This window comes from Delphinapterus leucas, chromosome 1, assembly GCF_059928025.1.
Source record: "Delphinapterus leucas isolate spDelLeu-1000000601 "Yukka" chromosome 1, BTC_Dleu_Yukka2, whole genome shotgun sequence".
Classification (NCBI taxonomy): domain Eukaryota; kingdom Metazoa; phylum Chordata; class Mammalia; order Artiodactyla; family Monodontidae; genus Delphinapterus; species Delphinapterus leucas.
In genome coordinates this window covers 109,480,642-109,497,350 of record NC_143129.1, presented here as the reverse complement: position 1 = coordinate 109,497,350, position 16,709 = coordinate 109,480,642, and the positions used below count along the sequence as shown (strand labels likewise).

General features: G+C 36.4%; 1 protein-coding gene across 7 annotated transcripts in view; it reads left to right on the top strand.

The window, feature by feature from the left end:
* Positions 1-16,709, top strand: part of RPAP2 (RNA polymerase II associated protein 2) — a 95,285-nt gene that overhangs the window by 15,543 nt on the left and 63,033 nt on the right. For all 7 annotated transcript variants that reach the window (XR_016394756.1, XR_002641930.2, XR_002641927.2 and 4 more), the window contains exons 7-8: positions 11,084-11,119; positions 13,010-13,946. Coding sequence is in view for 2 of the 7 variants with exons in the window: in XM_022553394.3 (XP_022409102.1) it covers positions 11,084-11,119; positions 13,010-13,946 (973 nt within the window). In the remaining 5 variants the exon portion in view is untranslated. The remainder of the gene's footprint in view (positions 1-11,083; positions 11,120-13,009; positions 13,947-16,709) is intronic.

Genomic DNA, 16,709 nt, shown 5'->3' with positions numbered 1-16,709 from the left:
TTACCAGCGCTGAATCTTACTTTCCTCATTTGTAAGTAGAAAGTTGCATTTAACCTTAGTTCCCTTTAGTTCTAATGTTTTACAATTCTAAGTCAGTCAGTGCTGCTATAGTAAAAGTTTTCTAGATAAGGAAATGTCTCATTGATAAAAATGATGAAAATTAAAATGATCAGTATAAGCCTAGGGAAATTTATACTACCTTGTAGAGAAGTCTGTCTCATTTAAGAGTACAGAATACAATATTAGAATACAAATTACTGACTAAATAAATTTGAACTCTTCAGTCTGTAAAAGATAAAGACTGATAAAGGATTGAATTAAAGTTTTTAAATTATGAAGAAAAACCAAGAATTTTTTTTTTTTTTTTTTGCGGCACGCGGGCCTCTCACTGTTGTGGCCTCTCCCGTTGCGGAGCACAGGCTCCGGACGCGCAGGCTCAGCGGCCATGGCTCACGGGCCCAGCCGCTCCGCGGCATGTGGGACCTTCCCAGACCGGGGCACGAACCCGTGTCCCCTGCATTGGCAGGCGGACTCTCAACCACTACGCCACCAGGGAAGCCCAACCAAGAATATTGTATATTTTATAGTATGTCCAGAACAACTTGAAGTTTACATCTTTAGGGACACCATGGTCTTACATACCATTTGGAAATAGAATATTCAATTTGACAATTTGACTCAATTTGTTTTTTCTTACATTATTGTGTAAGCTAATATAAATTTATTCACCAGATTCTAAAATACTAAAAACTATAGTAAAATTTACTATAAGGTAAATTTATAAGATACTATTTTGTACCATAATAAACTCACTACCTCATTGGTAAAAACCTATAAATCAATTTAAGAAAAAGTTAGACAAATTCATGAATTCTAGCTCCATACTTCTGTTGAGGCTTTGGAGTCAAAAAGGGTCTTCATTTTCGTTATTAAGGTAAAAATATCTGGAGTATATCTTTCATGTCATGAATAACAGCAGTGCTTTACACAAAATGTCTCCTGATGCTCTGTCAGAGACAAAACATTGACCATGACGCAGTATGATGCTTCTCATGTTGTGAGTTAGAAATTTTTCACCCACTTGGTGGCCAGAAACAGACCACATACAGTTTTGTTCCTCTGAGACGGTATGCTTGTTTAGGTAGTCATATAGTTACATTTATAAATCCTGTTTGGTTGACTGTAGGCTCTGACGTTGTTGAAGGAGGGAAATTTCTTGAATTGTAACATTAAAAAATCAGGAGTTAAAGCTGAGAAGGAAGGGCAAATGTTTAGATTCAAATTTTGATTTAAAAGATGAAATTGGGGTGAATGGTTAATGCTGACAGAGCTAAAAGCGCCATCATGTGGCCCAGAGTAGGGGATTTTCACACATGCTTCTTAGCAATAAACAGTATAATCTCAGAGGTGCGGAAGCCAAAAACCTCTGCAGAACAACTTCTGTAACCTCTTCCTGAATAGTGTTGCTTGGTAGACAGAATAAAAACTTTCTGAAACAGGTTTTAACATGTTTCATATTGTGTTTGAAAAATTCCCACCACAGGGGGGAATTGTAGCCTGCTGCTTCTGTTGGTTTATATATAATACACATATTCTAAGTGATACACACACACCAAGGTCTTCTGGCATGCTATTTCTAGTTTTAGATGTACTTTGCTAAAGTTACAGTTAATCATCTAATTTGTACTTTAGTGAAAATAATGTGAAAATGTTTATAAAGAAGAGCTTGAAGATATTATTTAACTAAGATAGTTACTTATTTTTTAAATTGAGCTTATCTGAATTAAATGTCTCAGGACAACATAAACTTTGAAAGGAATGGAAGATACTTAACATTGATGAGAAATGGTAGTTTTAACAAAGAAAAAGCTTTTGAATTTCATCTAAAAAAGGATAGAAAAGAAAGAGCAATGTAACTTGGTGCCTTGTTTCTAAAACAGCTCATAGCAAAAACAAACTGAATTTTATATTGAACCTTTTGTCCAGTACCTCATTAAATTCACTTTTGGTTTATCTTAGTGTCAGGTACCATTTTCCCTTTTACAGATTGGGAATCAGAGAGTATTAAAGTCACTCATAAAGCATCTAGAAACAATGTTCAGCGTAGTTTTCTTTATGTGAAGTCAGAGAACTGAAACAAAGGAGAGGAAAATAGTAAAGCATATTGAATTCTTTTGGAAGGGGATAAGTAAAGATGGTATCCTCGCAACTTTTGGGGTTCCTTTTTCTGGCTTTAATTAGAGGCATCATGTTAGAAAGAGAGAACTTAGACTTTGAAAGACCTAAATTCAAATCCTAGATTTACTACTCGATATGTGTAGTGATCTTAGGAACTCAGTTAACCCCTCAGAGCTTCAGTTTCCTCATCTATAAAAATAAAGTTGTTAGTTACGTGAAGATTAAATGAAATTATAACCATGTAGCAGAAAGTATGGGAAGATGAAAAAGTCCTGGAGATGGTGATAGTTGCACAACAGTGTAAATGTACTTGATACCACTGAACTGTAGCTAAAAATGGTTTAAATGGTCAATTTTATGTAATGTATATTTTACCACAATTAAAAAAAAATTCACTTACCATATAATAAGCAATCAATATATGCTAATTTTCCCCTTCATTAGAGGTTTAATTTTCTTTTAATTCTTAGTGTTTTTCTCAAAAAATATCAAGTTGTATTGCTGGAGATTTCTCATAAAACTGCTTAAATTGTATTCATGATTTAGAATAATGTTTACATTTTTATTACCCCTTGATTCAGCCATGCTTGGACCTCATTCTTATTTGGAACCATTCTGCCAACAAGATCTTGAAATAAGAGCTTCCCGTCTCTGACCACAACCTCTATCTCATCTGCATCTGTCACTCCTGAATGTGCTTTGTGACCTCGTTTTGACCTCCTGTCTCTACCTCAGCTCTATTCTTCTAGGTTGGCAGACCCTCATTAAATTTGTTTTCTTGAGTTCCACTGTCAGCAGTTGTAATATCATCCTCTCAAACGATCCCAGATTCTTTCTCCCTTAACTTCTATTATGTCCACCTTCCAGGCTTCAGTCATCCTTCTTTTCTGTTGCTGAAGATTATTGGGTAAAGTTCTCAAATAAGATCATTAGCACTTTCGATATGCTGTCTCATTTAATTCAGTCCTCACAACATCCCTGAGGAAGTACCGTTACCCATTTCATGGGTGGTGAAACTGAGGCTTAGAGAGGTTTAGTGACTCTCTCAAGAACACTTAGCTTATATATATAGATTTGGGATTTAAATGCAGATTTGTCTGGCACCAAAGCCTGCACCCTTTGCATTCCTGTGGCCCTGTTCCAGTTCATTCTGTCTAGTCTCAACAGTGTCCTCACGTGTTTATTCTTTGTTTCTTAATGACTATGATACATTCAGACCTTTTCTCCTGTCCTTAAACTTTGAACCCCACCCCCAACTCCTAGTAGATATAACCTACTACTTAACTGAAATGATTGAGGGCATCCACCAGAAGCTCCTTCAACATTATTTTCTTCATATGCTTTCTCATTTCTCTGCCTCCTCGTTGCTAATGTAGTACCTCTGTGTTACCGTTTCTGTTCTCCTCTCACCAAGGCCTTGCTTTATGGTTTATTCCTATTTTCTTACTCTTTCAAACTCTCCTTTCATTCTAATTCTTTTTCCTGTACTTTAAAAAGGAAAAAAAAAAATCCTGAAAAATATCCTTTAGATTTAGCAGTCCTTTGGTAATTGGTGATCTTAGCAAGAGCCATTTCAGTAGAGTAATGCTTACAGATTCCAGCAGGCAGAGGGTTGAGGACTGAATAGGAGATACGGAATTGGAAATGATGAGTGCAGACTTCTTTAAAGAAGTCTGACGATGAAAGGGGGAGGGATTGTATGGCTCAAGGACAGGGTTGTTTTGTGTGTTTGTTTGTTTAAGAGATGGGCTAAGTTTAAGCATGGTAGTTTACTGAAAGGAAAGAGAAAAAAGGGAGAGAGGTTTGTGGAGTAAAACCTCAGAGTAAAATCCATAGGATTAGCCTCAAATGTCTTTATATACAAATTATATTGATCTTTATACGCCCAGCTGAATCTGAAGCTTTCTTCATTGGCTCAGCCAGAAGTTTTTCTTTCTTCTCTAATTTTCTGGAGCAGCTCATCTGTCTCTCATGAATTATATGATGCAGGAGTGTAGTTCTTATGAGCGATGCTGGCTGGCAGTGATTCCTGGCTTTACCACTTACTAGCTGTGTGACTTTCGGCACATTAGTCAGTCTTTCAGTACTCGGTCTTTTTATCTGTAACGTGGGATGGTGGTAGTAGCTGTATCATTCTTATGAGAATTATTATTTATAAATATCTTGGAACACGCGCTTTTCTCCTACTAAATTGTAATGTCCTTAAAAATAGGAACCTATTCTTTGTATTACTTAACATACCCAACATAGTCCATACATATAATACTTCAGAATTTTATTTTTGAAGGAATTTGTTGAATGATGGAATATACCATGCATTTGCAGGTTAGCCATTGAGTTAGTGTAAGAATCCAGTTGAGAATCACTGTGTCTACACATATTTTTTTTCCCCTACAGTGATACTCAGATCCTGGTGTAAGACCAAATACCAGACAGCTGCATGGTACTGAACCTTGATAATTTTAGCCAGGAAGACTTGGGCGGGGAAGTGGGATAGGAAGAGTGAGAGAACTACAAATGGAAGTGGGAGGAAGTAGTCAACAGGCAATAAAACACTCTGTTGTAAACGTTACATATTATTTAGTATGCTAAAAAAGCTCTTAATGGGAGTTATAAATACCCCCTGGAGTAGTCAAGGCTCGTCACCATCCAAGCAGTGTCATTTGTTTTCTTTGAGTAACACCAAACCAAGGTAGCTTCTGTGACTAGAGTTTTCGTGAGTGGGAAGAAGGAGGGTAAACAGGATAATTTGGATGATTGGGAAAGGACACACCTCGATTGGCTGAAGGACTAAGGAAGAAGAAAAAATAGATCAAATTTTTACTGTCAGGGAACTTACTGCCTATTGCCTTATTTTGTCTTTTTCTTCTAATTTTTTTATTATTGGTTTTGGGGGAATTCCTGAACTGCAGGGAAATCTCTAGAGCAGGGATGTAGGCCTCCTGATGTGTGGTACTTAGATGTTTAATGGGAAAGAATGCCTTGATCAGCTAGCAGTGCCTCCCATAGCTAAGGAGAGGATTGGCAACAAGGAGAGGATTGGCAACAAATCCATTCCCTGCAGTGCCTAGTATGCTTGCGACTGAACAAAAGATGAATGGATTATCTAGGCAGTAGTTATATGATTGATGCTGTGATGTTTAATTATATAGAAAAATACTTGCAACTGGTATTTTTGATTGGTAGCCTTTAAATGTCATAACTCAAATGGCTTCTGGTTCCATCTATCCATTTAGCTTGACTTTTTAAAATTAATTTTTATTGGAGTATAGTTGCTTTACAATATTGTATTCTTTCTGCTGCACAGCAAAGTGAATCAGCTGTATATATACATATATCCCCTCTCTTTTGGATTTCCTTCCCATTTAGGTCACCACAGAGCACTGAGTAGAGTTCCCTGTGCATAGGTTCTCATTAGTTATCTGTTTTATACATAGTAGTGTACGTATATCAATCCCAGTCTCCCAAATCATTCCACGCCTTCTCCCCCCTTGGTGTCCATATGTTTGTTCTCTATGTCTGTGTCTCTATTTCTGCTTTGCAAATAAGATCATCTATACCATTTTTCTAGATTCCACATATATGCATTAATATACGATATTTATTCTCTTTCTGACTTACTCTGTATGATGGTCTCTCGGTCCATCCATATCTCTGCAAATGACACAATTTCGTTCCTTTTTATGGGTGAGTAGTATTCCATGGTATATATACACCACATCTTCTTCATCCATTCCTCTGTTGATGGACATTTAGGTTGCTTCCATGTCCTGGCTGTTGTAAGTAGTGCTGCATTGAACATTGGGATGCATGTATCTTTTTGAATTATGGTTTTCTCACGGTATATGCCCAGTAGTGGGATTGCTGGGTCATATGGTAGTTCTATTTTTAGTTTTTTAAGGAACCTCCATACTGTTCTCCATAGTGACTGTATCAATTTACATTCCCACCAACAGTACAGGAGGGTTCCCTTTTCTCCACACCCTCTCCAGCATTTAATGTTTGTAACTTGACTTTTTTTAATCAAACATTTTTGCAATATGACCTGCATTACAGCCCTATTTTGCCCTTTAAATGGGATTTATGTGCAGTGCCTTAGCTTCTCTTTAGTGCACACTTATGTTCTTGTATTTTTTTCTATTAATTGACTTTGTTTTTTTACTTTTATTATTTTTTATTTATTTTTTTGCTGTACACGGGCCTCTCACTGTTGTGGCCTCTCCCGTTGCGGAGCACAGGCTCCAGACGCACAGGCTCAGCGGCCATGGCTCACGGGCCCAGCTGCTCCGCGGCATGTGGGATCCTCCCAGACCAGGGCACAAACCTGTGTCCCCTGCGTCGGCAGGCGGACTCTCAACCACTGCACCACCAGGGAAGCCCTTATTATTTTTTTAAATTAATTTATTTGGTTGCACTGGGTCTTAGTTGTGGCAGACGGGCTCCTTACTTGCGGCTCACAGGCTCTTTAGTTGCAGCTCACAGGCTCCTTAGTTGTGGCTCGCCAGTGCCTTAGTTGCGGCATGGGAACTCTCAGTTGTGGCACGCATGTGGGATCTAGTTCCCTGACCAGGGATCAAACCCGGGCCCTCTGCATTGGGAGCTCAGAGTCTTAACCACTGCACCACCAGGGAAGTCCCAGTTGACTTTGTTTTTTGAGCAATTTTAGGTTCACGGCAAAATGGAGAGGAAGGTTCAGAGATTTCCCATAAACTCCCTGCCCACACACATGCATAACCTCCCCCATTATCAGCATCCCCCATCAAAATGGTACATTTCTTACAATTGATGAGCCTGCATTGACACATCATTACCACCCACATCCATGGTTTACATTAGGGTTCACTCTTAGTGTACAGTTTTGGGTTTGGACAAATGTATAATGACTTGAATCTACCATTACAGTGTCATACAGAGTAGTTTTATAGCCCTAAAAATCCTCTATGCTCCACCTATTCGTCTCCTACCCGCAAACCTCTGTAACCCCTTATCTTTTTCTGTCTCCATAGTTCTACCTTTTACAGAATGTCATATAGTTGGAGTCCTATAGTATGTAGGCTTTTCAAACTGGATTCTGTCACTTAGTAAAAAGCATTTAAGTTTCTCCCTGTCTTTTCATAGCTTGATATCTCATTGCTTTTTAGCACTGAATAATATTTCATTGTCTGAATGTGCCTAGTATTTATCCCTTTACCTAGTGAAGAACATCTTGGTTACTTCCAAGTTTTGGCAAATATGAATAGAGCTGCTGTAAACATAGCATACAGGTTTTTGTATAGACATGTTTTCAATTCCTTTGGGTAAGTACCAAGGCATATGATTTCTGGATTGTATGGTTAGAATATGTTTAGTTTTGTAAGACGTCTCTAAGGTGTCTTCCAAAGTGATTGTACCATTTTGCATTCCCACCAGCACTGAATGAGAGTTTCTATTGCTTTACATCCTCACCAACATTTGATGGTGTCAGGGCTCTGGATTTTGGCTGTTCTAATAGGTGTGTAGTAATATCTCATTATTATTTTAATATGCATTTCTCTGATGATATATGAGGTGGAGCATCTTTTCATATGCTTGTTTGCCAGCTGTATATCTTCTTTGGTGAGGTCTTTTGTGCATGTCTTAGTCTGTTCAGGCTGCTATAACAAAATAGCATGGATTGGGTAGCTTAAAAACAAGAGTAATTTCTTCTCATAGCTATAGAGGTTTTAAATCTGAAGTTTTAAATCTGTCAGGGTGCCAGTATGGTTGGGTGAACACCTCTTCTGGGTTGAAGACTTCTGGTTATGTCCTCACATGGTAGAATGGGAAGGGATCTCTCTGGCCTCTCTTATAAAGATGCTAATCCTGTTCAGGAAAGATTTGCCCTCATGACCTAATCACCTCCCAAGGGCCCCATCTCCTAATAGTATCACATTGGGTTAGGATTTTCTTTTTTTTTTTATGGCTGCGTTGGGTCTTCGTTGCTGCGCGTGGCTTTCTCTAGTTGTGGTGAGTGGGAGCTGCTCTTCATTGCGGTGTGCAGGCTTCTCGTTGCAGTGGCTTCTTTTGTTGCAGAGCATGGGCTCTAGGCCTCCAGGCTTCAGTAGTTGTGGCACACAAGCTCAGTAGTTGTGGCTCACCATCTCTAGATCGCAGGCTCAGTAGTTATGGCACACGGGCTCAGTTGCTCCGCGGCATGTGGGATCTTCCTGGACCAGGGCTGGAGCCTGTGTCCCCTGCATTGTCAGGCGGATCCTTAACCACTGCACCACCAGGGAAGCCCTGGATTAGGATTTAACATATGAATTTGGGGGTGAAGGGACACAAACATTCAGAACCTTTGATCTTGTCAGTGTTCTGGATTTTGGTTATTCTAATAGATGTATAGTGGTATCTTGTTGTATTAATTTGCATTTCCCTGATGACTTTTGTAGAGCAGGGGTCCCCAACCCCTGGACCACAGACCAATACTGGTCCGTGGCCTGTTAGGAACTGGGCCACACAGCAGGAGGTGAGCAGTGGCTGGGCGAGCCAGCAAGCGAAGCTTCGTCTGTATTTACAGCCACTCCCCATCGCTCACATTACCTCTTGAGCTCTGCCTCCCGTCAGATCAGCAGCGGTATTAGATTCCCATAGGAGCTTGAACCCTCCTGTGAACTACACATGCAAGGGATCTAGGTTGCACGCTCCTTATGAGAATCTAATGCCTGATGATCTGAGGTGGAGCTGAGGTGGTGAAGCTAGTGCTGGGGAGCAGCTGCAAATACGGATTATCATTAGCAGAGAGGTTTGACTGCCCAGAGACCGTAATAAATCAGTTGCTTGCAGACTCTCATCAAAACCCTATCAGTTTAAAAAAAAAAAAAAAAAACCCTATCAGTGAGTGGCAAGTGAAGACAAGCTCAGGGCTCCCAGTGATTATGCATTATGGTGAGTTGTATAATTATTTCACTATATATTACAGTGTAATAATAATAGAAATAAAATGCACAATAAATGTAATGCATTTGAATCATCCCAAAACCACCCCCCCATCCTGGTCCGTGGAAAAATTAACTTCCATGAAACCGGTCCCTGGTGCCAAAAAGGTTGGGGACTGCTGTTGTAGAGCATCTTTTCATATGCTTATTTACCATCTGTTTATCTTCTTTGGTGAGGTATCTGTTAAGGTCTTGGGCCCACTTTTTAATTGAGTTGCTTGTTTTCTTAGTGTTGAGTTTTAAGTGTGCTTTGATATTTTGGATAACAGTCCTTTATCAGATATGTGTTTTGCAAATGTTTTCTCCTAGTCTGTGTCTTATCTTTTTATTCTGTTGACAGTATTTTTCACAGAACAGAAACTTTTAATTTTAATGAAGTCTGACTTATCAATTCTTTTTTCATGGATCATGCCTTTGGTGTGTATCTAAAAAGTCATCAAGGTTTTCTCCTGTATTATCTTCTTGGAGTTTTGTTGTTGATGTTTTAAAATATTTATTTATTTATTTATTGGCCACACCAAGCAGCATGCAGGGTATTAGTTCCCCAACCAGGAATCAAACCTGGGCCCCCTGCAGTGCTGCAGTGGAAGCATGGAGTCCTAACCACTGGACCACCATGGAAGTCCCTCTTCCAGGAGTTTTATAGTTTTGCATTTTACTTTTTAAGTCTGTGATGCATTTTGAGTTTTTGTGAAGAGTGTAAGGTCTGTATCTAGATTAATTTTTTTGCATGTGGAACATCACTTGTTGAAAAGACTATATTTTCTCCATTGTGCTGCCTTTGTTCTTTTGTCAGAGATCATGACTATTCCTGTGGGTCTATTCTGGTCTCTCTGTTTTGTTCCAATGATCTTTTTTGTCTCTTCTTTCACCAGTGCCACACTGCACTGTCTTGATTACTGTAGCTTTATAGTAAGTCTTAAAGTCAGGTAGTGTCAATTCTCCAACTTTGTCCTTCTCCTTCAATATTACGTTAACTATTTTGGGTCTTTGCCTCTCCATAAAAACTTTAGAATGAATTTGTCAATATCCATAAAATAATTTGTTGGGATTTTGATTGGGATTTCATTGAATCACAGATCAATTTGAGAAGAACTAACCTCTTGACAATATTGAATCTTTCTATCAGTGCACATAGAATATTGATCCATTTATTTAGTTCTTTGAATATTTACTTTTATTTAACATGTTTTGTAGTCTTTAGAAGCCACTTTTTCTGAGTACTTCAGAAGCACTTTACAGAGTTTTCCTGTCCTCTTGGATTCATTTGCTATTATATTTGTTCCTCTTTGTATTTGGCTTTCAAAGAGCCTTTTCCTCCCCCTTTTTAATGCCCAGCCATATGTGATTTCTGGTATTGCATAGCAAAATTGTCCGTAGAGTTAAATCACCTGACCTACATACCTCACATACATGCTACAATACAACTGCTTTCTCAAAATTAGGGCAAAAAGTCTTATTGACCATATAAAGGAAATAACAGGAGAATTATAATATTGAATAAATAATCTCTGACCTCAACAAGCTTGTAGTCTAGTTAAGAAACTAGACTTAAACATACGAAAAGTAAGATATTTAGATAAAATTTCTGTGTTAGGTCATAGAAGAGCACATGATTAATGTGTATTAACTCTACAGACAATGATGACTCTGGAATTTAGAGAAGGGAGAGATTTACTTTAGCAGGTTAGTCAAGGAAAACTTAATTGGGCTAGTGGAAGTTGAACTTGGTCCTGAAATATAAGTAAATTTTGGATTAGAAAGATTAATTCATATTTCTTGTGGATGAGTTTTATAATATGTTGTGGTTTAATGTTTTTCTTAAAAAATCTTTATATGAACTATTTCCTTTTAATTATATTTTCTATCCAAAGTGGTTATAATAAACACTTGAAAGTGTTTGACATATCAATTGCTTTCAGTTTTTTACTTCTGTGTTTTTGTCACAGATGTCCTGATTTTCAGCTGCTACAGGAAGGACAAAGGTATGGTTGAATCAGTATCACTTACCTTCTATGTATTCTTGTTAATAGAAGCATTAAGAGTAAACCAGGTGATATGAACTCTTGGACTTCCTGTGCTGATGCATTATGTAAGTGCCCATTCTAGCCCACAAAAAGAAATATTTGCCTTGTACAGCTTTTTTTTCTTTTGTGATGGTAAGATGATGTGTTTGATCTGTATGATTTACTGTACAGCTCTTCCTACCAAGGAAGTCTAATTGAACCTGTTGAAATATGACACAAACACAGCTTCCATCTGAGATATTGTGCTTCTTTGTCAACTAGATTGTGCCAATTACATTTGTTGAAAGGTTTTTATAGTTTTATAGAACATCAAAACATTAATGTATCAGTTTATTATTTGAAAGAGTGTCTAAAGCATTAATAGAAATTCTAAGTTGTGATTTTTTTTCTAAACTTTCCTCATGGTATTGCTTGCCCAACCATGATCATCTCTCAAAACATATCCTTTTATCTTCCAGAATAAATTTTCCTAGTTATTAGTCACTATCTTAGTTAGATGGAATTGAGCACAAGTGAGAGATATTTATTATTCGCTATAAATCTTTAACTTACAGCTTCAAAATAGTATAGAAAAATATAATTACCATACAATTCCAAGAGAAAGTATACATGAAAATTGAGTTGTTCTAAGTTTTTTGAAATTGTACTTACTTCAGATACAAGAGACAGTCTGTGGCTATGTAGGCTAGACTCTAACTAAAAAATGGTATAAAATACTGAATGAACTTATCTTTTTTCTCCATTCCCATCTACAACCTTATTTTCAACTGTTTTTCTTCTTCTTTTACACTTCCCCCAAGCATGCTTTTTTGTTTATTGCTGAATTATTTTATTTCATTTTATTTTTAAAAATTGTAATAGGCTTTGGGGGGGATAGGTTTACAAGAAAATACAAAAAATAGGTTTACAGAAAAATTGTGTGAGAAGTAGAGAGTTCCCATATACCCTTTCACCACCCTCCAGGTGCTTCTTGACCTAGAATCCTTGCCATCCTGATCTTTTAAAGTTGTTATATGTGCATTTGCTTAAGGGTAATTGCTCTCCTATCCTTATTTATCTCAAGTTTGTATAGACAAAGCTCTCTTTGTCTCTGCTCTTTCATATTTTTTAATCTTTTATAAACCTAATCTGAAAATTAAAGGAACATAGGCAAAGGGAAAACTGTTGTCTTATTATTATCATTGTGATTTAACTCTGGGATTTTCAAGTATAAGTATCTTTCATTGATAAATGTTGATTTGCCAACTTTATTTTCTGCTGTGACTTTCTTGAATTTTTCATTCAGTGGAATTTTCTGCATAACTATCAGCCAGAATTGGAAAATGCTTAAACGTCTCTTTTTATTTTTGTTTCAAAATCTAAACAGTTCCTCTCATTTTTTTTTGAGAAACCAATAATGAAGTTTTCAAAAGAATCCTTTTTTAAAAAAAGATATATAAAGCAGTTACAGAAATGGAGAAAGCAAAAATCAAAATAATTCAGTAGGATGGAATTATCAAATGTTGGTTTGTGGGGTTTTTGTTTTTGTGTGTATGTGGTTTGATTTTTGTTTTGTTTTGTTTTTTTGCTATACTCTTACAACACCTTTAAAATAATTGGAGAGAAAATACAAGGGAAGAAGATGGAAAGAGACTTATATCAAATAAATAAGATGTAGAGAAATTATAGAATTATAACTTTCTTCTGAAATGTGTATGTGTGTGTGTATATAGGTCTAGGTAAATATAAGCCTATAAATAAGGCCTTGCCCAGGGAATAAAAGTTTCTACCTTGAAAGTTACAAAGTATAAATACTGTGAAACATGTTGCCTTTTCTGTTACAGTTGTTTTGTTTCTTTCCCTCAACAGTGGTCATTCTGGAGAAGAAATACAGTTATGCAGTAAGGCCATTAAAACATCAGATGTTGACAGTCCTGGCCATTTTGAGAAGCATGATGAATCTAGTTCTTCTGGCTCTCATAGTGATAGTAGCAGTGATAATGAGCAAGACTTTGTTTCCTCCATTCTACAAGGAAACAGACCAAGTGCAACGGGTATAAGGCCACAGCTGCACAAAAAAAGCATAATGAAAAAGAAAGCTGGTCAAAAGGTTAACTCCAAACATGAAAGCAAAGAACAGACGGTAATAGATGTCACTGAGCAGTTAGGCAATTGCAGATTAGACAGTGAGGAGAAAGCTGCTGCTTGTGAACTTCCTTTACAGAATGTATATACTCAGATTTCTTCAAATAGGTCTCTGCAAGAAAAATTAGAAGCTTCAAAAATTTCTGAAAATAAATACAGTAGTTCAAAAATAACTCTTGTAGGCATAAGTAAGAAAAGTGCTGAGCATTTTAAGAGGAAATTTGCCAAATCGAACCAAGTTTCTAGGTCAGCTTCTAGTTCAGTGCAGGTGTGCCCTGAAGTTGCAAAGGCAAACTTACTTAAAGCCCTGAAGGAGACTTTGATTGAGTGGAAGACAGAAGAAACTTTGAGGTTTTTGTATGGCCAGAATTATGCTTCTGTATGTCTGAAACCCTCTTCAGCCCCTCTGGTTAAGGAAGAAGAACTTGATGAAGATGATGTGAACTGTGACCCAGACAGTCATTCCCCTGCCTTGCAGGAATCTCAGAACAGCTTGGATGAGTCTTTACCGTTTAGAGCCTCAGATACAGCCATTAAACCACTGCCAAGTTATGAGAACTTGAAAAAAGAAACTGAAACATTAAATCTAAGGATCAGGGAGTTTTATAGAGGACGATATGTTTTGAATGAAGAAACCACCAAATCACAAGACTCGGAAGAGGTATGTCTTAATGATAATGATTTTTCCATACTGCTAACATGTGGAACACTCACCATAGTAAATCTTGGAGCAGGAAGAAAAGTACTGAAGGAGTAATTTTTTTTAATTTTCAGAATTTTCTTTAGTCTTTCAGTCCTTTGGTTTAAAATGCCATCTCCAGTATTGACATTATTATTTTCCAAATAAGTTAAAGTTTGCCCCAGGAAATTTTCATCAATATTTAACATTTTTCTCTAATGTAGAAATAGCCTACAATTGTGGGACAAAGTTTTCTTTAAAACCTAATTCTTAAAAAAAAAAAAAAACCTAATTCTTCATATAATGTCTAGACTCTCTGAAAAGGCTTGTTTTTTCTTCATTGGTATGTATGCTTTCAGATTTCTACAGAGGGTGTGTATCTTTGTGTTTTATTTCCAATGGGACTATATGCAGTGGAGTAGACTTACTAATTGAATAGTAAAATATTTGGATAATATTTGGCAAGCATGCTCACTTAAAATATTATGAATGAAAATTATTTAGTAAAGGAGACTTATTGGGGAAATAGTGGACATAGGAGAAAATGGAAAGAGCACATTCAGGTAACGTAGATTTGATTATCTGCTCTGTCATTTACTAGCTGTATGAAAACTTAGTCTCTTGAGTCTGATTGCTTATCTGTAAATGGGATTATAAATGGCTTCCCTTACTCAATTTTTATGAGTTTTAAAGATAATGCATATAAAGCATTTATCCCAGTGCCTGACATATAATTGGTACTCAGTTATATGTAAATAGTTATATGTAGAAACTGATGTTATGCTGCTGAGATTTCATGAGGTTCTTTCAGTATTTCCATTACCCATTTTTGGTTGATGTGTAGTTTGGGAAAGGAAGTCATTTGGCATGAAGAGGAATAGGTGATAACCTTGTTTTTACCATAGGAGTTTGTTTTCTGAGTAAATATGGCTCTAAATTTAAGAACACATTTGGAGATTTAAAAAGAGTGTGAAAGTGGAAATACAGTAAAACTTTAGAAATTTCTTATATTTCTACAGAATGTTACCTAGCCCAACACTATATTTGAAATCACTTCAACTGGATTATTAGACAGCATCCATAACTTTATATGAAGCCTGGAGAAACATTGTTCTCTGTCATTAAGCTGCATAACTTTACTATAGCACTTGTTTTATTGTTTTTATGCTAATAAGCCTTAAGAAGGAAAAAGTAATCCCTGAAATTTGACTGCTTCTCTGTTGCTAAAACTTTTTCATTGCAGAAACTAACACAACATTGTAAAGCAATTATACTCCAATAAAGATGTTAAAAAAATTTTTTTTAATATATACTAGAAAAAAAAACTTTTTCATTGAAGTGTAACACAAATAGTAAGTGTACAGCTCATTGCATTATCACAAGTGAACACACCAATGTAATCACTACGCAGGCCAAGAAATTTGAGTAAACCAGAAGCCCCACTATGTCTCCTCCAAATCATTACCTCTTTCCCAAATTAATGACTATAATAGCATAGATTAATTTTCCCAATTTTGAACTGAATGTAAATGGATTCACTCAATATATGTTCTTTGGTATCCAATTTATTTTGTGCAGCATTATGTTCATGAGTCATTTGCGTTGCACATAGTTGTAGTTCATTCTTTCATTGCTGCATAGTATTCCATTATATAAATATACCACAATTTATTAATGTTAATAAGCATTTAGGCTTTTTCCAGTTTGGGGCTATTATGAACTATGCTGTTATGAACTTTTCTTGTGTATGTCTCTCTTTTAATGTGTATGCATTTCTGATGGGTATGTACCTAGGACTAGAATTTCTGGGTCAGAGTGTATGCATATATGCAACTCTTACTAGGTAATGCCAAACAGTTTTCCAAAATGGTTCAGCCATTTTATATTCTACTATCACTGTATGAGAGTTTACATGACTCCACATTCTCACCAATACTTGATATTGTTACTTTTCACTATTCCGATGGTACTGATTTTAGGTTATAATACATTTCTCTGATGATTAATGAGTTGAGTACTGTTTCATCTGTTTATGAACCATTTGGATAGTCTCTTTTGTGAAGTGCCTGTTCAAGTCTTTTTTTCCATTTATCTATTGGAATATTAGGAATTCTTTATGTATTCAGGATTCAAGTCCATTTTTGTGTATTGCAAATATCTTCCACTCTGAGACTTGCCTTTTCACTCTTATTAATGGTGTCTTGAGTCCAGTTTACTAATGGTTCCCTTTAGTGACTTCTTTAAGAAATCTTTACTTAGCCCAGGTTATTTCATCTTCTAGAAGCTTTGTTTTTCCTTTAACATTTAGATCTGTAATTCATCTGGAATTGATTTTTGTTTACGGTGGGGAGTATCAGTCAGATTTCATTGTTTCTCTCTGGGGAAATGTGTGCACATTAAAGTACTGTTGATTTGTCTTTTTCTTTTCTTCTTTTTTTCCTTCTTTCTTTTTTGTTTTGTTTGTTTGTTTGCTCATTCCTTAAGTTACTGAGAGAGATGGACAAGGTGGGTCAAAATCTCTCAGCATAATTATAAATTGATTATTTTTCCTTTCAGTTTTGTGAATTTTACTTTTAATATTTTGAGACAATGATCTTGGGTGAAAATGTGAGATTATTAAGTCTTCCTGGTAAATCTAACCTCTTAGCATATGGAGTGACTTTGCTCTCCATTGATTTTATTTATTTATTTTTGGCTTTACAAGATCTACTTTCCTGACACTCTCATTCTTTTATTAGTATTTTC